Source organism: Pseudorasbora parva, chromosome 19 (assembly GCF_024679245.1).
Source record: "Pseudorasbora parva isolate DD20220531a chromosome 19, ASM2467924v1, whole genome shotgun sequence".
Taxonomy (NCBI): domain Eukaryota; kingdom Metazoa; phylum Chordata; class Actinopteri; order Cypriniformes; family Gobionidae; genus Pseudorasbora; species Pseudorasbora parva.
The window spans coordinates 34,559,263-34,577,275 of record NC_090190.1 but is presented as its reverse complement, the minus strand read 5'-3'; the positions used below and the strand labels follow the sequence as shown (position 1 = coordinate 34,577,275).

The 18,013-nt window shown below is 35.5% G+C and overlaps 2 protein-coding genes across 5 annotated transcripts; one reads left to right on the top strand and one right to left on the bottom strand.

The window, feature by feature from the left end:
* The first annotated feature begins 290 nt into the window (after nt 1–290).
* On the top strand, nt 291–6,459 carry naxe (NAD(P)HX epimerase). 4 transcript variants are annotated; one of them, XM_067424894.1, is made up of 7 exons: nt 291–379; nt 995–1,169; nt 3,992–4,100; nt 4,188–4,298; nt 4,401–4,511; nt 5,662–5,809; nt 6,015–6,459. In XM_067424894.1, exons 2-7 carry the CDS (start codon nt 1,012–1,014, stop codon nt 6,215–6,217), a joined length of 840 nt encoding a protein of 279 aa, XP_067280995.1. In that variant the 5' UTR covers nt 291–379; nt 995–1,011; the 3' UTR covers nt 6,218–6,459. The 4 variants fall into 4 exon arrangements, with proteins under 4 accessions (XP_067280995.1, XP_067280996.1, XP_067280994.1 ...); XM_067424895.1 differs by having other exon boundaries at nt 310–390; XM_067424893.1 differs by having other exon boundaries at nt 312–448.
* A 537-nt stretch (nt 6,460–6,996) lies between these two features.
* On the bottom strand, nt 6,997–16,908 carry rab25a (RAB25, member RAS oncogene family a). The gene is made up of 5 exons (XM_067424896.1): nt 16,693–16,908; nt 16,312–16,507; nt 8,740–8,933; nt 8,408–8,488; nt 6,997–7,535 (listed from the first exon to the last, which is right to left on the bottom strand). Exons 1-5 carry the CDS (start codon nt 16,727–16,729, stop codon nt 7,420–7,422), a joined length of 624 nt encoding a protein of 207 aa, XP_067280997.1. The 5' UTR covers nt 16,730–16,908; the 3' UTR covers nt 6,997–7,419.
* Between the last annotated feature and the right edge of the window lie 1,105 nt (nt 16,909–18,013).

The window sequence follows — 18,013 nt, the reverse complement described above, 5'->3', positions numbered from 1 at the left end:
ATAATAATAATAATAATAATAATAATAATAATAATAATTTTAATAATTATAATTATAAAACTTCTGTTTTCATACATATGTTTATCCACACATCCCTTTACACACAAATTACAGACCAATAAAGTTTATGTCCTGGAAAAAAAGCTCTAAAATAAGAGCTTGTTATGAGAATTGTTGTTATTATTATTTTAACAAATGATTATGAGGAATATCATCCTCATTGTAAATTATAATTTAATGTAATTTAATTTTTAACAAAAGTCGGACTATTATTATGAAACGCGGCTGAAGTTCACTAACCCGGATATTGTTTTTAACTGTCTTTCAGCAGCAGAGGTCTGCAAGTATACTTGCTGTTTAATATAGGCTACTTCTGCATGTTTGTATCCTGTAAAGTTGAATTTTTGTTTTGTTTATTCTTCCGAAAGTGTCTTGAACATTTCTAAGTGTTAGTGAATGTTACTGAGCGTTTAACCTCAATGAACTAAATGCTTCTGGGTTTTATATATTTAGATAAGCTGATTCTCCCCTGTAACAGTCTTTAACCCGATGATATCGTTAAAAACCGTTCTAAATTGTTATTTTAAATGTGTAATATCAGTTTTTCTTTTGATAAAGTTGCCCAGGTTAAGTTATATAAAATGGTTATATATATTATATGTATATTTATATTAGCCTACATATAAGTATACACAATATTGTGTTTATTTAATTTATATCATTTGTATATTATAGAATCACACAAACAAATATGCATATCTATATGTAAGACATCTGTTCAATAACCTTTTGGATAAGGACGTATGTGTGTCAGCCACCTTACCAGAAAGTGAGTGACCGAGTTTAGAATAAATGGTTTGCAGTTTATTAGGTTTCTCCTCTCAACATTATTACTGTCTGTGCCTTTCCCAGAATACAGCAAGATAATTGGGCAGAAATCAATACCATGCACCATCCTTTCTTTACAACTTTCCTATTGTTTCTCCTCGTTCAGGTGCTTAAGCCAGGTGAATGTTGGGAGTTCGAGCCCTGTTCGGAATCGGTCTTCTTGTGACAACACGAGGAGGCTCTGTCCTGACACATACAGGAGCATGTGCCAGTAACATCTACAGTAAAGGTCCCGCTCACAGACAGGCTTGCACTATGGCCGGTACTATTAAGTACCTGGGGTGAGTGTAAATGCACTACACTCTCTGATAAGTATTGTTGCATGTCAGTCATTATTAGTCAGTTGTAGAGTTAGTCCCATAGACTGTAAAAAAAAATAGGTTAGTCCATAACATAATGTTACATTACTGTTGTTTTGAATATCAGTAATAGTCTCTCTGACATTTGAGCTAAGCTAAAAAAAAAAGTATTGTACTAAGTGTATTGTGCAAATGCTGAGAAATGCTGCGTCCATAGGCAGGATTAGGAGGTAGGAAAGTAACAAGACACCAAATTTAGTCTTCAAGCCACAACCTGATTACTTAGACATCTTCATCTGATCGATTTTTGAAGGCAGTTTATATGTATCCTTTTGTGCCTTTGATATCCTACAATCCTGTGTCTTCCGTTCCATGACAGTTACGCTAAAAAACAAATATGGAGGTTAGTGTGTGGTTAGTGGTCAGTTTGTGTGTAAATCTAACACACTGACTAAATTTTCCACCTTTGATGCCATTTCTAGTAAGAAATTACTATTGTAGTAATTCATTAAATATCCGCTTAGTTCTCACCAAAGCTCTGTGTATTTTGCTGTAAATCATTAAATGTTACACCGTCTGTCCGAAAACAGCTTTGTGAGGTACCTTTGTGCGCGAACTTCAGAGTCATTGCCAGGCTTGGCAAGTCTGCGTAACACAACTAGTCCAATGGCCAATCAAAAATAGCCCAATGGCCATATCCCAAATATCAAAATTCTAAATATGCTACATCCATAAATGAAATACATATTTTACAGTCACTGTTCAGCAAATGGAAACCACTATAGTAGTGATCATAAACACAGTTCAAAGTCTCCATATCAGTGGCCATCCTTTCCAAGACGTAACATTTAGCACAGTTTTTTAATTCTCAAGAATATAAAATTTCAATAGAAGCATTTCAGTTTAATTTAGCAAACCTTTAACCTACGGGGGAATAATAAACCTGGGTCAATAGTTTAAAAGTCAGCTGTCTCAGCTTTCACCATTGAAGCGGTGTTATTTTAGTATAATTGAAATACTATTGTAATAATGTCTATATATTTTATTTTTATTTTTTTTAGTTATTTTAGTACATCTAGTTAAACTAAATGAGAATGAGAAATGTTGCCTTGACATGTAGGTGAAATAAAAAAATTTTTTAAAAATATTTTATTTTAGTTCAGGTTTGTTAAATTTCAGTTAATCAAAAACTAATCTAAATGATTATCACCAGCTATTTTTGGACATAAGAGAAATGTTCCTACAACATACTCTAATATACTCAGATGAATCTAAGAGTAAAAACCAAAGTACAGGGCCCGGTGGCATAAACTGCTTATATAAAAGTCTTAAAAGTTAGTCATATAATTTTTTTCTTCAAGACCGGTCATAACTTTAAGTCAGTTACATAGAAAAGGTTGATTGGTCTAATTTAAATCTGAAAAGTAAGACTGATTGCCACTTGACTAACTGCTGGTGTGCCAAATTAGTGCTTCTTTTATTGGCATTAAAGTTCATTGAGAAGAATTTTATATTATTTTCTGCTGGGTACCAGGCCACTCAGGAATATCTGGTAAGCAAGGAAGCATTACCTACAGATCCAGTAAATGCTTTATATCTTTCACAGATCTGAGACCAACATTAAATATATGCACCAAACATAAAAGAGAAATGGAATGGGACCAGTGACATCATTTTTTACAATCAGGAGAAAACTCACCAAAGTGTACATCTTATCAGAATCCACTGTCCATTAAACATATTTTTCTGGACTGTAATACTTCTACCCCTTTGAGAAACGTATTTTATTCGTTTGATGCTTTCAAAAAGTAAATCAATATTTTTGAATAACTAAACCTTGCTCACGCCTTGAGCATAGCCATAGAAGCTGGATTGGCGTTAAAGGCGTTATATATATATATATATATATTTGACGCTAGAGGTCGCTTATTCAAAACAAAGGCGTAGCTTGATGACGCCTTGATTCCGTTTTATTATGCCGCAGATGAACACTTCCGCTCATGTGTATGTGGGGTAACGCAGCGCTGTTTTATCATATCAGATACATGATTTGAGTGTGCTGAAACTTATGTTATAATGCTACTCTGTGCGTTCGCTCAGTGGCTATGAGACACCTGTTGCACACACATGATAAAACATTGAACTCGCTGTAAATCAAGAAAATAAGATTTAAACAATAAGACTAACTGTGTTGAGATATATAACAATGATTCGTTTTCTGTCGATGAATGTATCCAAACAGTTGCTCACTTGTCTAATAAAACACATATTAAAGCGTTTTTTGGTGTTTCCATGGTTTCTACAAAATAAATCAAGGAACTCGAGGGTAGCTCGGGTATGATGTCATTGATAGGTGACACACGGATACAGTCCGTGTCCTGATTTAAATAGTTTATTTCTCTGATTTTAAACATTCTTGGAAACATTTGGTATAATGAAAATACATGAGTCAACAAAATATATAACATTGTTCTAGTGGGTTTTTGGATATTTTAATCCAAAAATCTTACATATTGTGCCTTTTAAAGGTGTAGTAGAAATTCCCCTATGCACCTGACTTATGTTTACATGAGTTGTCTCCTGCTTGATGCTTACAAATGTGTCCTCTACCGCATCTCCTAATCGACGTCGGCTGAGTTGGATTACTAAGGAGAGTTTTTCAGGGTCTTAGATTTAGTTAACGCCAATAACCCTGCATTGAAGATACACTGTGTTGCATTATTTGCCATTAAACTACAGTATGCAAAGGTTTTTTGCACAAACACAACCATGACCATTTTTATTCCTGGTCTTTGTAATTACAGACAAGAAGAGGCTCAGCACATTGACGAGGAGCTGTTTAATGAGTACAGCTTCAGTGTGGATCAGTTAATGGAGCTGGCCGGGCTAAGCTGTGCCACGGCTGTGTCAAAGGTACATCTGACGCTTCATCATGCAGAACGAATCAGTCTAGCTTATACACATTATACTCAATCAATTTAATAATCATTTACGTCATAGGGCTATCCTCTACAATCATTGCTCAAGAGTCCACCCAGAGTGCTGGTGATCTGTGGGCCTGGAAATAATGGAGGAGATGGGTTGGTTTGTGCTAGACATCTCAAACTGTTTGTGAGTTCGAGTTATTGCACCTTTCTCAAATCTTTCCCTCATTAAACTGAATATTTTATGAAGGCGTATTGATTTTATTCATATTGCATGTGAATCTCCTAGGGATACGAACCATCTGTATTGTACCCAAAGCGCCCCAGCAAACAGCTGTTTCAGAATCTTACCACCCAGTGTGAGAAGATGGATATATCCTTCCTGACAGAGATGCCTGAGGTACAGTAGTCAATACCACATTTTTTACACCATGGGGGTGTCCGATTTTTCCTTAATATGGGTTCCCTCTCCTCATTAATAACTGATGAAATATTATGCTGACTGCATTGAATGTCCCAGGGACACCTATCTGACATTTCAATGTTTTAAATTTTGTACCTTTACATAAAACATTTATTTATGTTAATTTATTATTTATGCTAATGCATATATATGTATCTTTTTGTATATGTGCACAACCATTTATAAGTTTGGGGTCAGTATTTTTTTTAAAAAGAGAGAGAACTTAATACTTTTATTCAGCAAGGATGCATTCAATTGTTTAAAAGCATCAGTAAAGACATTTATAATGCTACCAAAAAAATCAAGTGTCCAATAAATGCTGGAAATTTACTATTCGTCAAAGATTCCTGAAAAAAAATATATCATGGTGTATCATAATATCACAAATATTATGATACAGCACAGTAAATGATGACAGACTTTCCATTTTTGGGGGTCAGTGAGATTTGTTTTTAAGAAATAATTCCTTTTACTCAGCAAGGTTGCATGAAATTGATCAAAAGTGACAAATATTTTGTAACCTCTTAAATGTCTTCACTGAATAATTGAATCCATCCTTGCTGAGAAAACCTATTTTTGGGGGATTTTCTGATGAATAGAAAGTTCAAAAACAGCTTTTATTTCAAATATTTTTAGTAACATTAATTGTCTTCACTGTTTCAAATATTTATATATTTTTTTAACTTTCTAATCATCTAAAGATCTCCAAAAAAAGTATGATAGTTTCCACAAAAATTAAGCAGCACAACTGTTTTCAACATTGACAATAATCATAAATGTTTCTTGAGCAGAAAAACCTGTGTATTAGAAAGATTTCTGAAGGATCATTCAGGAAAATTCAGCTTATCATCACATTAATAAATTACATTTTAAAATGTATTCAAATAAAAGTTATTTTAAATAGAAATAATATTTCACAATATTACTGTTTTTACTGTATTTGTGATCAAATAAATGCAGCTTGGTGAACATAAGATAAATCTTTCAAAAACATCTTGCCATCGGCAGTGTATATATTTAATATGTATACCATACTATGTGTACAATATACTGTGTGTCATGTATATTCCCATCATGCTCTCTTTAGGCTGATGTGATTGATGAAGCTTATAACTTGGTTGTGGACGCCATCTTTGGATTCAGTTTTAAGGGTGCTGTGCGAGAGCCGTTCGGTGGCATCCTCTCCAAACTAAAGAAAATTACTGTGCCCATTGCTAGTGTCGACATACCTTCAGGTGAGAATGCACACACACCATAATCAGGAAGAAATAATCACAAATTTTATTGCAATACAAGCAAATATTTGGGGTTTATTCAATTGTTTGATTAGCATTTAAGAGCCAAAAGGCATTTTTAAATTGCATAAAATGCCTGGTAATGATCAAATAGTTTAAAATAAATGCAGTGTAATTATGACAAAAGATTTATTTCGCTCTTTAGGCTGGGATGTGGAGAAAGGCAGTCCTGATGGGATTCAGCCTGACATGCTCATCTCCCTCACAGCACCTAAGAAGGCAGCCAATCACTTCAAAGGACGCTATCACTTCCTGGGAGGACGATTCGTTCCTGCTGCACTTGAACAGAAGTACCAGCTGAATCTGCCTCAATACCCAGGCACTGACTGTGTGTATCAGCTGAACTGAACATTAGGCTTTCATGTCAATTCATGTCAGTAATCAAAAAACCTGGAATGAATATACTGATGGGTTAAAACTGTATGGTTTATCATTCTGAATACTTTTGCTTTTCTTATATTGGGTAGATATGGACTTGATTATAAGCATCAATGTTTAATCATAACATTGCCAATGATTGTTAGAGAATGTTTCAAAGGAACCACTCTTATTAGTTGAGGATTTATAAAAAATAAATATTTAATTCTGGATTTTGATGGTTTTTCGATTTCATGACCAAGCCTGAATGATATTACTTTATTATTGTAAATATATGAATGTTACATATGTAAATATGTAACATTTAAAATGGAATAACAATAATAAATCTATAACTGTTAATGGATATGTTTATAGATAAACACATCCACACACACACACACACACACACACACACACACACACACACACACACACACACACAGGCAACTGTATTGAGCAAGTCACACAATAAGTCCAGCACATTGCTGTAGCTTGCATAAAATATCCTATATTTATTGAAACAGCAACTTTTTGTGTCTGACTAAGGTCTTAAAACCAAAATAATTAATATAATTAATTTTGCAAGCTGCAGCAGTGTGTGCAAAGCTCTTCACATTTATATAATGAATTACATTATTTTTAGATCTTTAAGATTTTTATTTATAGTTAGATCACAGTGTCATCCTTTAGGATAATAAAAAAGTAATGCAAAAATATCAATAATCTATAATCCACACATACTTTCCATGAGAAATGTCTAATTGATCAGTCCAATATATTTATATTATTCAAAGACTGAGTTTATATTTTATTTAAATTTTACAAACCTGAAGTCTGTACTGAAATATGATATATTTTTGTGTTTATTTTAACACCATATAAATAGCTAATAATACATTAACCCATTTGTGGTTTATCTGTAAGAGTTATTTACAGTCATGTCTAGTCGTAATGAACTATCTAAAAACACACCATGTCTTACATCATGCGTTCCAATCTTACATCTTTTAAAAAGTAAAAAATAAGCTATAAAACAATAACTCTTAAAAAACGCTGCTCCCCTCCCAATTTTTCTCATTGATATGACATCCAGTGAAGGCCAAGTATGAAGAAGTACCTCCATACGGGTATGACGTGATCAATGTCATAGGGAAATGTCTTAGTTTTGCTCTTGATGGTCTTTCATCTGTTCAGGAGCCTTTACAGCAGGACTGTCTCTCTTCCTTGTACTCGCTGGTGGGCCCCAGGGTCACCGCGCTGATAGAACCTCTGGTGACCTCTTTACTTGCAACTTTCTTGTGTATTGCTGATGGATGAAACATTGAACATTGTCTTTATGCATTTAAAGTGAGTTCAAGTCAAGAGGGATTTTAAAATGGTTGACACCACACTGTAAACCAAAATAATTTGGCAAAACTAAAAAATTTGAGGCAATCAGTAAAGAACTCCAAAGTTTATGTAAGCAGAACTGGCAGATTTATATTTTATACATATATATTTTAATTGTTCTTAACTTGAAATGTTTGAGTACACTAATTCATACATTTAACTTTTTTTCCCCATGTAACCTCAATGTGAACATTTGTATTAGCATAAACATTGCTATCTATAACAAGATAATTCAGAAAATGCTAACTTGTTAATTTGTTAACATGTTAATAATAGCAGCAATATAAAGCATTAACATACTTGCTCTCAAACAAAGCCACATGCACTAACTCTCCAAAAACCCACAATAACAGAAACTCTTCCACATTAGCATAACAAAACATGAATCACTACTAAATCTCCAACTTAACATTAATCTTGCACAATAAAACATTATACTCTCCCTTTCGAGCCTCATGACAAAGCGTGCTGGGAAATAGAAATCCCAGCCCAGTTTCAGTTAAACTTAAGTTCATCTAAAGTCAAAGAAATCATTTCCTAAAACCCAAAACAATGAAACAGTTGAGCTTACCAAAAATATATTAGTTATGTTAACTTGAAACAAAGAGAAAGTGCTAAATACACATAAAAGTTAATTTGACTGAACTATTTTGTTCAATTTATGTTTGTCCTACAAAAACCAATGAAGTATTTTGAGTGTTAGAGTTTACAGTGCCTTATAAATATAAACCCCATAATAATCTGCTGTGCCTCAATGTTAATCAGTGACAAGGTCAAAAGAAAACTCACCTGTTAGAACTTCAAGGAAGGCAGATTCAACATTAGTTGACTCTAATGCGGAAGTCTCCATAAAAAGCAAGCCTTTGCCCTCTGTTTTATCAACAAACAAAAAAAGTGTTAATATGTCTATTTCATATTATGTCATAAAGCGATGAAAATTCTGTCATCACCTTCATGTTATTCCAAACCTGCTTGACTTTATTGTGCTTAGGGTCCAAACAACACTGGCCCCCACTGACTTTTATTGTATGTATAAAATTTATTCCACAAAAAAGTAAGTCAAATTTAGAACAACGTGGGCTGAAATGTCGAAAACAAAGGGTAATAAAATGTATTGACACCTGCAAAGTCCTTAGCCTCCTCTGTTGGTACAGTGCGTACGGTTGCCAGGTCACTTTTATTTCCCACAAGCATGACTACCATATGAGGATCAGCGTGGTCATACAGCTCCTTCAGCCATCGCTCAACGTTCTCATACGTCAGATGCTTGGTGATGTCATACACTAGCAATGCACCCACTGCTCCCCTGTAATACCTAGAAGAGCCCAACTATTCATTATTACACATGCACAAACAGGAAGTGTTGGCTCAGATTGTGCTTGATGATTCATCATTTGGCTTACAGTGAGGAGTAAGGTAACAAGATCTATACTACAAATAATGTCTACTGGAAAAAAAAGTAGAAAAATAATCAGAATATTTTTTGAACAGCAAATCAGCATATTAGAATGATTTCTAAAGGGTCATGTGACACTTAAGACTTAATGCTTAATGCTGAAGATTTAGCTGGAAAATAGACAACAGTTATTTTCACAATATTAATGGTTTTGCTGTATTTCCAATCAAATAAATGCAAACTTAGTGAGCGAGACTATTAAAACTACACTGTAAAAAATTTGTGGTGTTTTTTGTTGGTTTAACTTAAAAAAGTAAGTAACCTGGTTGCCTTAAAATTTTGAGTTTATTGAAAGTAAAAATTTGAGTTGATAATATGAAGGAAATTAGTTTAATAAATAGAAACTCAAAATATTTTTGAATCTGAACCACATAAAAAATGTGATAAATCATGAAAATAGCAAAATTTGGCATGTTTCACTGTGTCATCAGAAATAACATACACATAATTACCCAATATGCTTACAAAATCTTTGAAAAATCTTTTAATAAAGGCTGTCGAATCTCAAAAAATGTTCATTGTATTAACTCAAAATTTTAATTTCAATGAACTCAAAATTTTAAGGCAACCAGGTAACTTTTTTTCTAAATAACTTTTTACAGTGGATATATATATATATATATATATATATATATATATATATATATATATATATATATATATATATATATATATATATATATATATATATATATATATATATATATATATATAATTGTATTTTTTGTATTATATTTTTGTATTATATTATTGTATTATATATATATTTTTTTTAAATGGTAGTCAATTAGTTATTAAATATCACAACATAAGTAGTGGCTCCCAAAAATTATTCTGGACACTTAACACTTAAAAGTGTATCAATGTCACTATATTAGGTTCAGTGACAGAAAATATTAAAGAAAATGGGTTCATTCGGGGGTAATTTATTAGCCATAGTTCCGCTAATGTATGCCAGTAACATATCAGTTATACTTGTAACTATACCCAGGGGAAAAAAAGGATTGGCTCTGGGTGTGATGCTAATCATAAAATATAGCTGCAAGCAGCAATTCCGGGGCCAAGCGCAAAGAAGAAAATGAGGCATGCCAGCATGGCTGGAAGTGACCAGCTGCAAAAATGCACAGTTTGGTGTCAATATGTCAAAACATTGCAGAGATACAACCTTAAGAGTTATTTTGGCATCATGCCTCAGCGCAAAGAAGAAAATGAGACATGCCAGCATGGCTGGGAGTGACCAGCTGCAAAAATGAACCATTAAAGACCTATTAACATAAGCTGAAGCAAAAAAGACATACAATTATACATAAAGTTAAAAATTAATAATGTATCACGTTTTACCTATAGGTGGCGCTGTGACCAAATGAATGTGGTGTGGTCAGGGTGAGGTGACAATGACACATGCACAGTTTGCTGTCAATATGTCAAAACATTGCAGAGATACAACCTTAAGAGTCATTTTGGCATCATGCCTCAGCTTCGTCGCTGTGTTAAACAAAAACTATTTAATCTATTGATGTGAAATCAATAACTTTGTGTCGGGATGGGCTGAAGATGATACGAGTCAATTTTGGTGAAAATCGGACAAACGGCCTAGGAGGAGTTTGAAAAAGTAGGTTTTTAACTAATAACAAGATGGAGGAGAGGACGTTTTACCAAATATGGCAAAATTGATATCTATGTTCTCAGCAGTAGCCAAGGAATGTATTATGACCAGTTTCATCATAATAGGTTAATTTATTCAAAAGTTATTAGCCTTAGTGTAAATTTTGTTATACATTTTGACCACAAGGTGGCACTGCCCCGAAACTTTTTGAGCACCTTCAGGGCATGGTGCAGAAGACACATAACAAGTTGCGTAACGATATGCTAATGCATTCGTAAAATACAGCATTTTTAGACAAAATTCAAAATGGCCGACGCCCAAAATGGGTGATACGGGATAATTGGATATTTATCGACTCGGCATGATGTCCCGAATCTAACAAGACCACTTTTATGATTTTTGGAAAAACCCATCAGAAGTTATAAGCCAAAATAGGCATTTTTTGTATCTCCGGACCAGTAGGTGGCACTGCACTGAAATGCTGCAGATCACTTCAAGTCATGCTCGTGAGGACATGTACCAAGTTTGGGTTGAATACGATAAAGCATTGCAGAGATACAGCCTTAAGAATATTTTTGCAACTGCTACGTAAAATTTGTTTGCGCATTTATCAAAAACGATTCGACTAATCAACTTGATTTTAATAACTTTTTGTTGGCATGGTCTGATGATGATCTGGATCAATTTTCGTGAAAATCAGAGCAACGGCCTAGGAGGAGTTTGAAAAAGTAGCTTTTTTGAAAAATTCAAAATGGCGGGAAAATTTTCATGACGGAAAAGGACGTCATAGGGTGCAATCGAATCGGCTTGAGCCAAGGAATCAAGGGAAAAAAGAATTTTGTTTCTAGCCCTTATGGTTCAAAAGTTATTAGCATAAACATAAGTGCAACTTTGGACAGACGGTGGCGCTAGAGGGATTGAATTGGAGACTCAAAATTTGCTATATTGACAGATGGGACTGTCCTCTATCTGTGTGCCAAATTTCACAACTTTTTACCATACGGTTCTATGGGCTGCCATAGACTCAAGAGCGGAAGAAGAATAATAATAATAAATATAGCTGCAAGCAGCCATTATCGGGGCCAAGCGCAAAGAAGAAGACAAGACATGCCAGCATGGCTGGAAGTCTCAAGCCAACTGCAACAATGAGCCATTAAGGACCTATTAAGTTGATTTTAGGCAAAATAGCAGTCAAATTTTAAATACAGTCAATAATAATGGTTTAATGGTTTATCACTTTCGACCAATAGGTGTCACTGTTACGAAACTGATGTGGTTTAGTCAGATTGAGATGACAATGACACATGCAAAGTTTGGTGTCAATATGTCAAAGCATTGCAGAGATACAGCCTCAAGAGTAATTTTTGCATCATGGCTCAACTCTGTTGCAGTGGTATATGAAAACTGTTTTGTCTATCAATCCGAAATCCATAAGTATTTGTCAGCATGGTCTGAAGACGATACGGATCAATTTTGGTGAAAATCGGACAAACGGTCTAGGATGAGTTTGAAAAAGTAGATTTTTAACAAATAACAAGATGGAGCACAGATATGTTTGCAAAATATGGCAAAATTGGTATCTATCTTCTCGGCATGAGCCAATGAATGTATTATGACCAGTCTCATTACAATAGGCTAATTTAATCAAAAGTTATTAGCATTTTTGTACATTTTATTACAACTTTTGACCACAAGGTGGCGCTACCCCGAAACTTTTTGAGTATCTTCAGGACATGGAGCGGAAGACACATACCGAGTTTTGTAACGATACGCTAATGCATTCGTAAATTATAGCATTAGCATTTTAAACCATAATACTGCATTGAAGTCAATGGGAATTTCATGTTTTGTTTTATTATAGCGCCACCAAGAGGCACAATCCCACCAATTTTTTTATGTGTCCTCATAGTGAGCCCATACATATGTGTGTCAAGTTTGGTGAAAATATCTCATTTTGTTTTGGAGTTATAGACATTTATATGAAAAAACACGTAAAAAAGGACTGACACCTGACTTTGATTGGATTTTACTACCCCTTACTATCAATATTTTGAGATTTGGGCATTAGCGTATAGCTATCGACCTATGTTTCCGAACTTCTGAGGCTGGTTTCGTCTCGATCGGACTAGCGGTTTCGAAGATATCAGCAAATGTTTTTTAAGCACTAAATTACAACTCTGCGCAAACCATATGCCGAAACCTGGCAAGTCTGGTATCGTTGGAGTCGGCAAGGATTCAGGAGACCAAAAAACACACTCCCATCAAAATATGTCAACCACACCCAAAGTTATAAGCGTTTGAAAAAAAAAATTCTCCACTAGGTGGCGCTGTTTCGAAACTTCTCAGGCTACTTCAGGGCATCGTGGTGATGACCCATACCAAGTTTCATAACAATCTGTTCATGCGTTCATAAAATACAGCATTTTTGCACATAATTCAAAATGGCCGACATCCAAAATGGCCGACATGGTAAAATTGGATATCAGTCGACTCGGCATGACGCCCTGAATCTAATGAGACCAATTTTATGATTTTTGGATAAACGGTTCAGAAGTTATAAGCCAAAATAGGCATTTTTCGTATCTCCGGACAGGTAGGTGGCGCTGCGCCGAAACGCTGCATGTTGCTTCAAGTCATGCTTGTGATGACATGTACCAAGGTTGGTTTGAATACGATAAAGCGTTGCGGAGATATAGCCTTTAGTGTGTTTTTGCAACCTCCACGTAAAATTTGTTTGTGCGTTTATTGAAAACGATTGGACGAATCAACTTGAATTCCATAACTTTTTGTCAACATGCTCTGAAGATGATCTGTTTCAATTTTCGTGAAAATCGGAGCAACGGCCTAGGAGGAGTTCGAAAAAGTAGGTTTTTCAGAAAATTCAAAATGGCGGGAAAATTTGCATACCGGAAAATGACATCATAGGGTGAAATCGAATCGGCTTGAGCCAAGGAATCCGATGAAAAAAGAATTTTGTTTCTAGCCCTTAGGGGTCAAAAGTTATAAGCATAAATATGAGTGAAACTTTGGACAGGTGGTGGCGCTAGAGGGATTGAGTTAGAGGCACCAAATTTGCTATAGTGACAGCTCAGACTGGCCTCTATGAGTGTGCCAAATTTCACAACTTTTTACCATACGGTTCTATGGGCTGCCAGAGACTCCTATGGCGGAAAAAGAAGAAGAAGAATAATAATAGGAACACTAACGATTTCAATAGGTGCCTCCGCACCTTCGGTGCTTGGCCCCTAATAATAATAATAAATATAGCTGCAAGCAGCCATTATCGGGGCCAAGCGCAAAGAAGAAGACAAGACATGCCAGCATGGCTGGAAGTCTCAAGCCAACTGCAACAATGAGCCATTAAGGACCTATTAAGTTGATTTTAGGCAAAATAGCAGTCAAATTTTAAATACAGTCAATAATAATGGTTTAATGGTTTATCACTTTCGACCAATAGGTGTCACTGTTACGAAACTGATGTGGTTTAGTCAGATTGAGATGACAATGACACATGCAAAGTTTGGTGTCAATATGTCAAAGCATTGCAGAGATACAGCCTCAAGAGTAATTTTTGCATCATGGCTCAACTCTGTTGCAGTGGTATATGAAAACTGTTTTGTCTATCAATCCGAAATCCATAAGTATTTGTCAGCATGGTCTGAAGACGATACGGATCAATTTTGGTGAAAATCGGACAAACGGTCTAGGATGAGTTTGAAAAAGTAGATTTTTAACAAATAACAAGATGGAGCACAGATAGGTTTGCAAAATATGGCAAAATTGGTATCTATCTTCTCGGCATGAGCCAATGAATGTATTATGACCAGTCTCATTACAATAGGCTAATTTAATCAAAAGTTATTAGCATTTTTGTACATTTTATTACAACTTTTGACCACAAGGTGGCGCTGCCCCGAAACTTTTTGAATATCTTCGGGACATAGAGCGGAAGACACATACCGAGTTTTGTAACGATACACTAGTGCATTCTTAAATTATAGCATTAGCATTTTAAACCGTAATACTGCATTGAAGTCAATGGGAATTTCATGTTTTGTTTTATTATAGCGCCACCAAGAGGCACAATCCCACCAATTTTTTTATGTGTCCTCGTAGTGAGCCCATACATATGTGTGTCAAGTTTGGTGAAAATATCTCATTTTGTTTTGGAGTTATAGACATTTATATGAAAAAACACGTAAAAAATGACTGACACCTGACTTTGATTGGATTTTACTACCCCTTACTATCAATATTTTGAGATTTGGGCATTAGCGTATAGCTATCGACCTATGTTTCCGAACTTCTGAGGCTGGTTTCGTCTCGATCGGACTAGCGGTTTCGAAGATATCAGCAAATGTTTTTTAAGCACTAAATTACAACTCTGCGCAAACCATATGCCGAAACCTGGCAAGTCTGGTATCGTTGGAGTCGGCAAGGATTCAGGAGACCAAAAAACACACTCCCATCAAAATATGTCAACCACACCCAAAGTTATAAGCGTTTGAAAAAAAAAATTCTCCACTAGGTGGCGCTGTTTCGAAACTTCTCAGGCTACTTCAGGGCATCGTGGTGATGACCCATACCAAGTTTCATAACAATCTGTTCATGCGTTCATAAAATACAGCATTTTTGCACATAATTCAAAATGGCCGACATCCAAAATGGCCGACATGGTAAAATTGGATATCAGTCGACTCGGCATGACGCCCTGAATCTAATGAGACCAATTTTATGATTTTTGGATAAACGGTTCAGAAGTTATAAGCCAAAATAGGCATTTTTCGTATCTCCGGACAGGTAGGTGGCGCTGCGCCGAAACGCTGCATGTTGCTTCAAGTCATGCTTGTGATGACATGTACCAAGGTTGGTTTGAATACGATAAAGCGTTGCGGAGATATAGCCTTTAGTGTGTTTTTGCAACCTCCACGTAAAATTTGTTTGTGCGTTTATTGAAAACGATTGGACGAATCAACTTGAATTCCATAACTTTTTGTCAACATGCTCTGAAGATGATCTGTTTCAATTTTCGTGAAAATCGGAGCAACGGCCTAGGAGGAGTTCGAAAAAGTAGGTTTTTCAGAAAATTCAAAATGGCGGGAAAATTTGCATACCGGAAAATGACATCATAGGGTGAAATCGAATCGGCTTGAGCCAAGGAATCCGATGAAAAAAGAATTTTGTTTCTAGCCCTTAGGGGTCAAAAGTTATAAGCATAAATATGAGTGAAACTTTGGACAGGTGGTGGCGCTAGAGGGATTGAGTTAGAGGCACCAAATTTGCTATAGTGACAGCTCAGACTGGCCTCTATGAGTGTGCCAAATTTCACAACTTTTTACCATACGGTTCTATGGGCTGCCAGAGACTCCTATGGCGGAAAAAGAAGAAGAAGAAGAAGCAGAATAATAATAGGAACACTAACGATTTCAATAGGTGCCTCCGCACCTTCGGTGCTTGGCCCCTAATAATAATAGGAACGGCTACGGTTACAATAGGTGCCTCCGCACCTTCGGTGCTTGGCCCCTAAAAATTCCAAAGCCTCAAGAATCTTAAATAAGAATTCATTTGAACATACATTGATCAGAGGTATAGGATTAAAGATAGTTTGAGATGGCATAATGAGGGACTTACGCTGAGGTAATAGCTCTGTAGCGCTCTAGACCCGCAGTGTCCCAGATCTGGGCCTTGATGGTAATATTATCCACTTGAATGGAGCGAGTGCTGAATTCCACCCCAATGGTTGTACGGCTGTCATGATTGAATTCGTTTTTGGTAAATCTTGACAGTAGGTTGCTCTTTCCAACCCCTGATTCCCCAATTAAAACCACTGAAGGACACAAAAAGCCAGGCTTGGTTTTGTTCTAACTAACAAAATTAATACAATTCATATTAAAACACAGAAAGAGAACATGTATTCATGCATTATTCATTTATTATAGGCTGTATATTATCATGGGTTTCAATGATCATTGTAAAAACAGTCTGAGATTTAACCAAATGAATCAAACTTACCTTTGAAGACAAAGTTGTAGGCTAAATCTGTCCCCATGTTCACCCTTGCAGTAATGTGTCAGTCTGTATTTAGTGCTTACGTGTTACTCTAGCTTAAAATCCACTGGGAGGAGAAAAGCAGATGCTCAAGTTTCTGAAAAGCTTCATGAATCCATTCTTGTGCTGGTCTAAAGGCAGATTCCACACGGCCAGACTCTTCTTTGAGACAGTTGGGGTGGGAGAGCAGGTGAAACAGGTAGAACCACTGACACACAATGCGGGAGTGACTTAATGATCTCACACAAAACTGTTAAATCACAATCGCTTCTCAATCCAGCACATAATCCTGTTCTGAACATCTGCAAACCAGACATAAAGCTGAGTCATAAAACCAGCCATCCTGTTACAGGTCAAAATGTCAAATTCAGACCCTTATATATGTTCTTGTAAACATATAATAAACAGGGTTTTACGTATGACATGAAAACAGGAATGTCCTACTACAAAAACTTTAATTGAAAAAACAAATTGACTTTATTTTGATGAAAATGTACCTGTTTAGCCCCGTGTTTCTTTTATCACTGTTGAAAAAACAGCTATATTGCACACAGAAAAGGGTGTCAAAATACTACCTTTAGGGCAACAGCTTAGTACCATTGAAAGGACATATTTGTACTTTTTTACTCCTACAAGGTGCATATTAGTCTAGATTAGAGTACAAATATGTACCTTAAGATACTACTATGAACTTTTTTGTGGTAAAAGAAAAAAGAAGAAGAAGAAGAAGAAGAAGAAGGTAGCACATCTGCTGGCCCAGTTGTGCTGGTCCTTTGGTCATGAGCTGTTTTAAACCGGTCCTGAGATGGTTATAAGCTAGTTTTGAGCTGGAGCTAATTGGGACCAGCTTAAAGCAGCTCAAACCATGTCATGCTTCAAAACATACCAAACTAGCATATGCTGTTTTAGATTGTTAAAATGTACCTCTGCTGGTCATTTACTAAATCATTGTCATATTAATTATTTTGCATATTGATATGTATACAAAGCTCGTGGTGATATTAATAAACTGCCCTTTTTAAGGACAGTTTTGTTACTTTTTGTATTGTAAACAATACTGTAGCCTACTGTGTGCTAGGTTGCCCCAGACAGATGCCCAGTCAGTCTAGGTCTGTACAATCTAGGTCCTAAAACGCTGGTATATTTATTTATCATATTATAGTTATTGTATTAAAAGCAAAAAATAAGGCACTTTCATAAAAAAGAAAAGCCAAGAACGCAGTAAAACTAATTTGAGTCACAAAGGCATGAACGTTCAACCTCCTGTCCTGTAGGCGGCAGCACC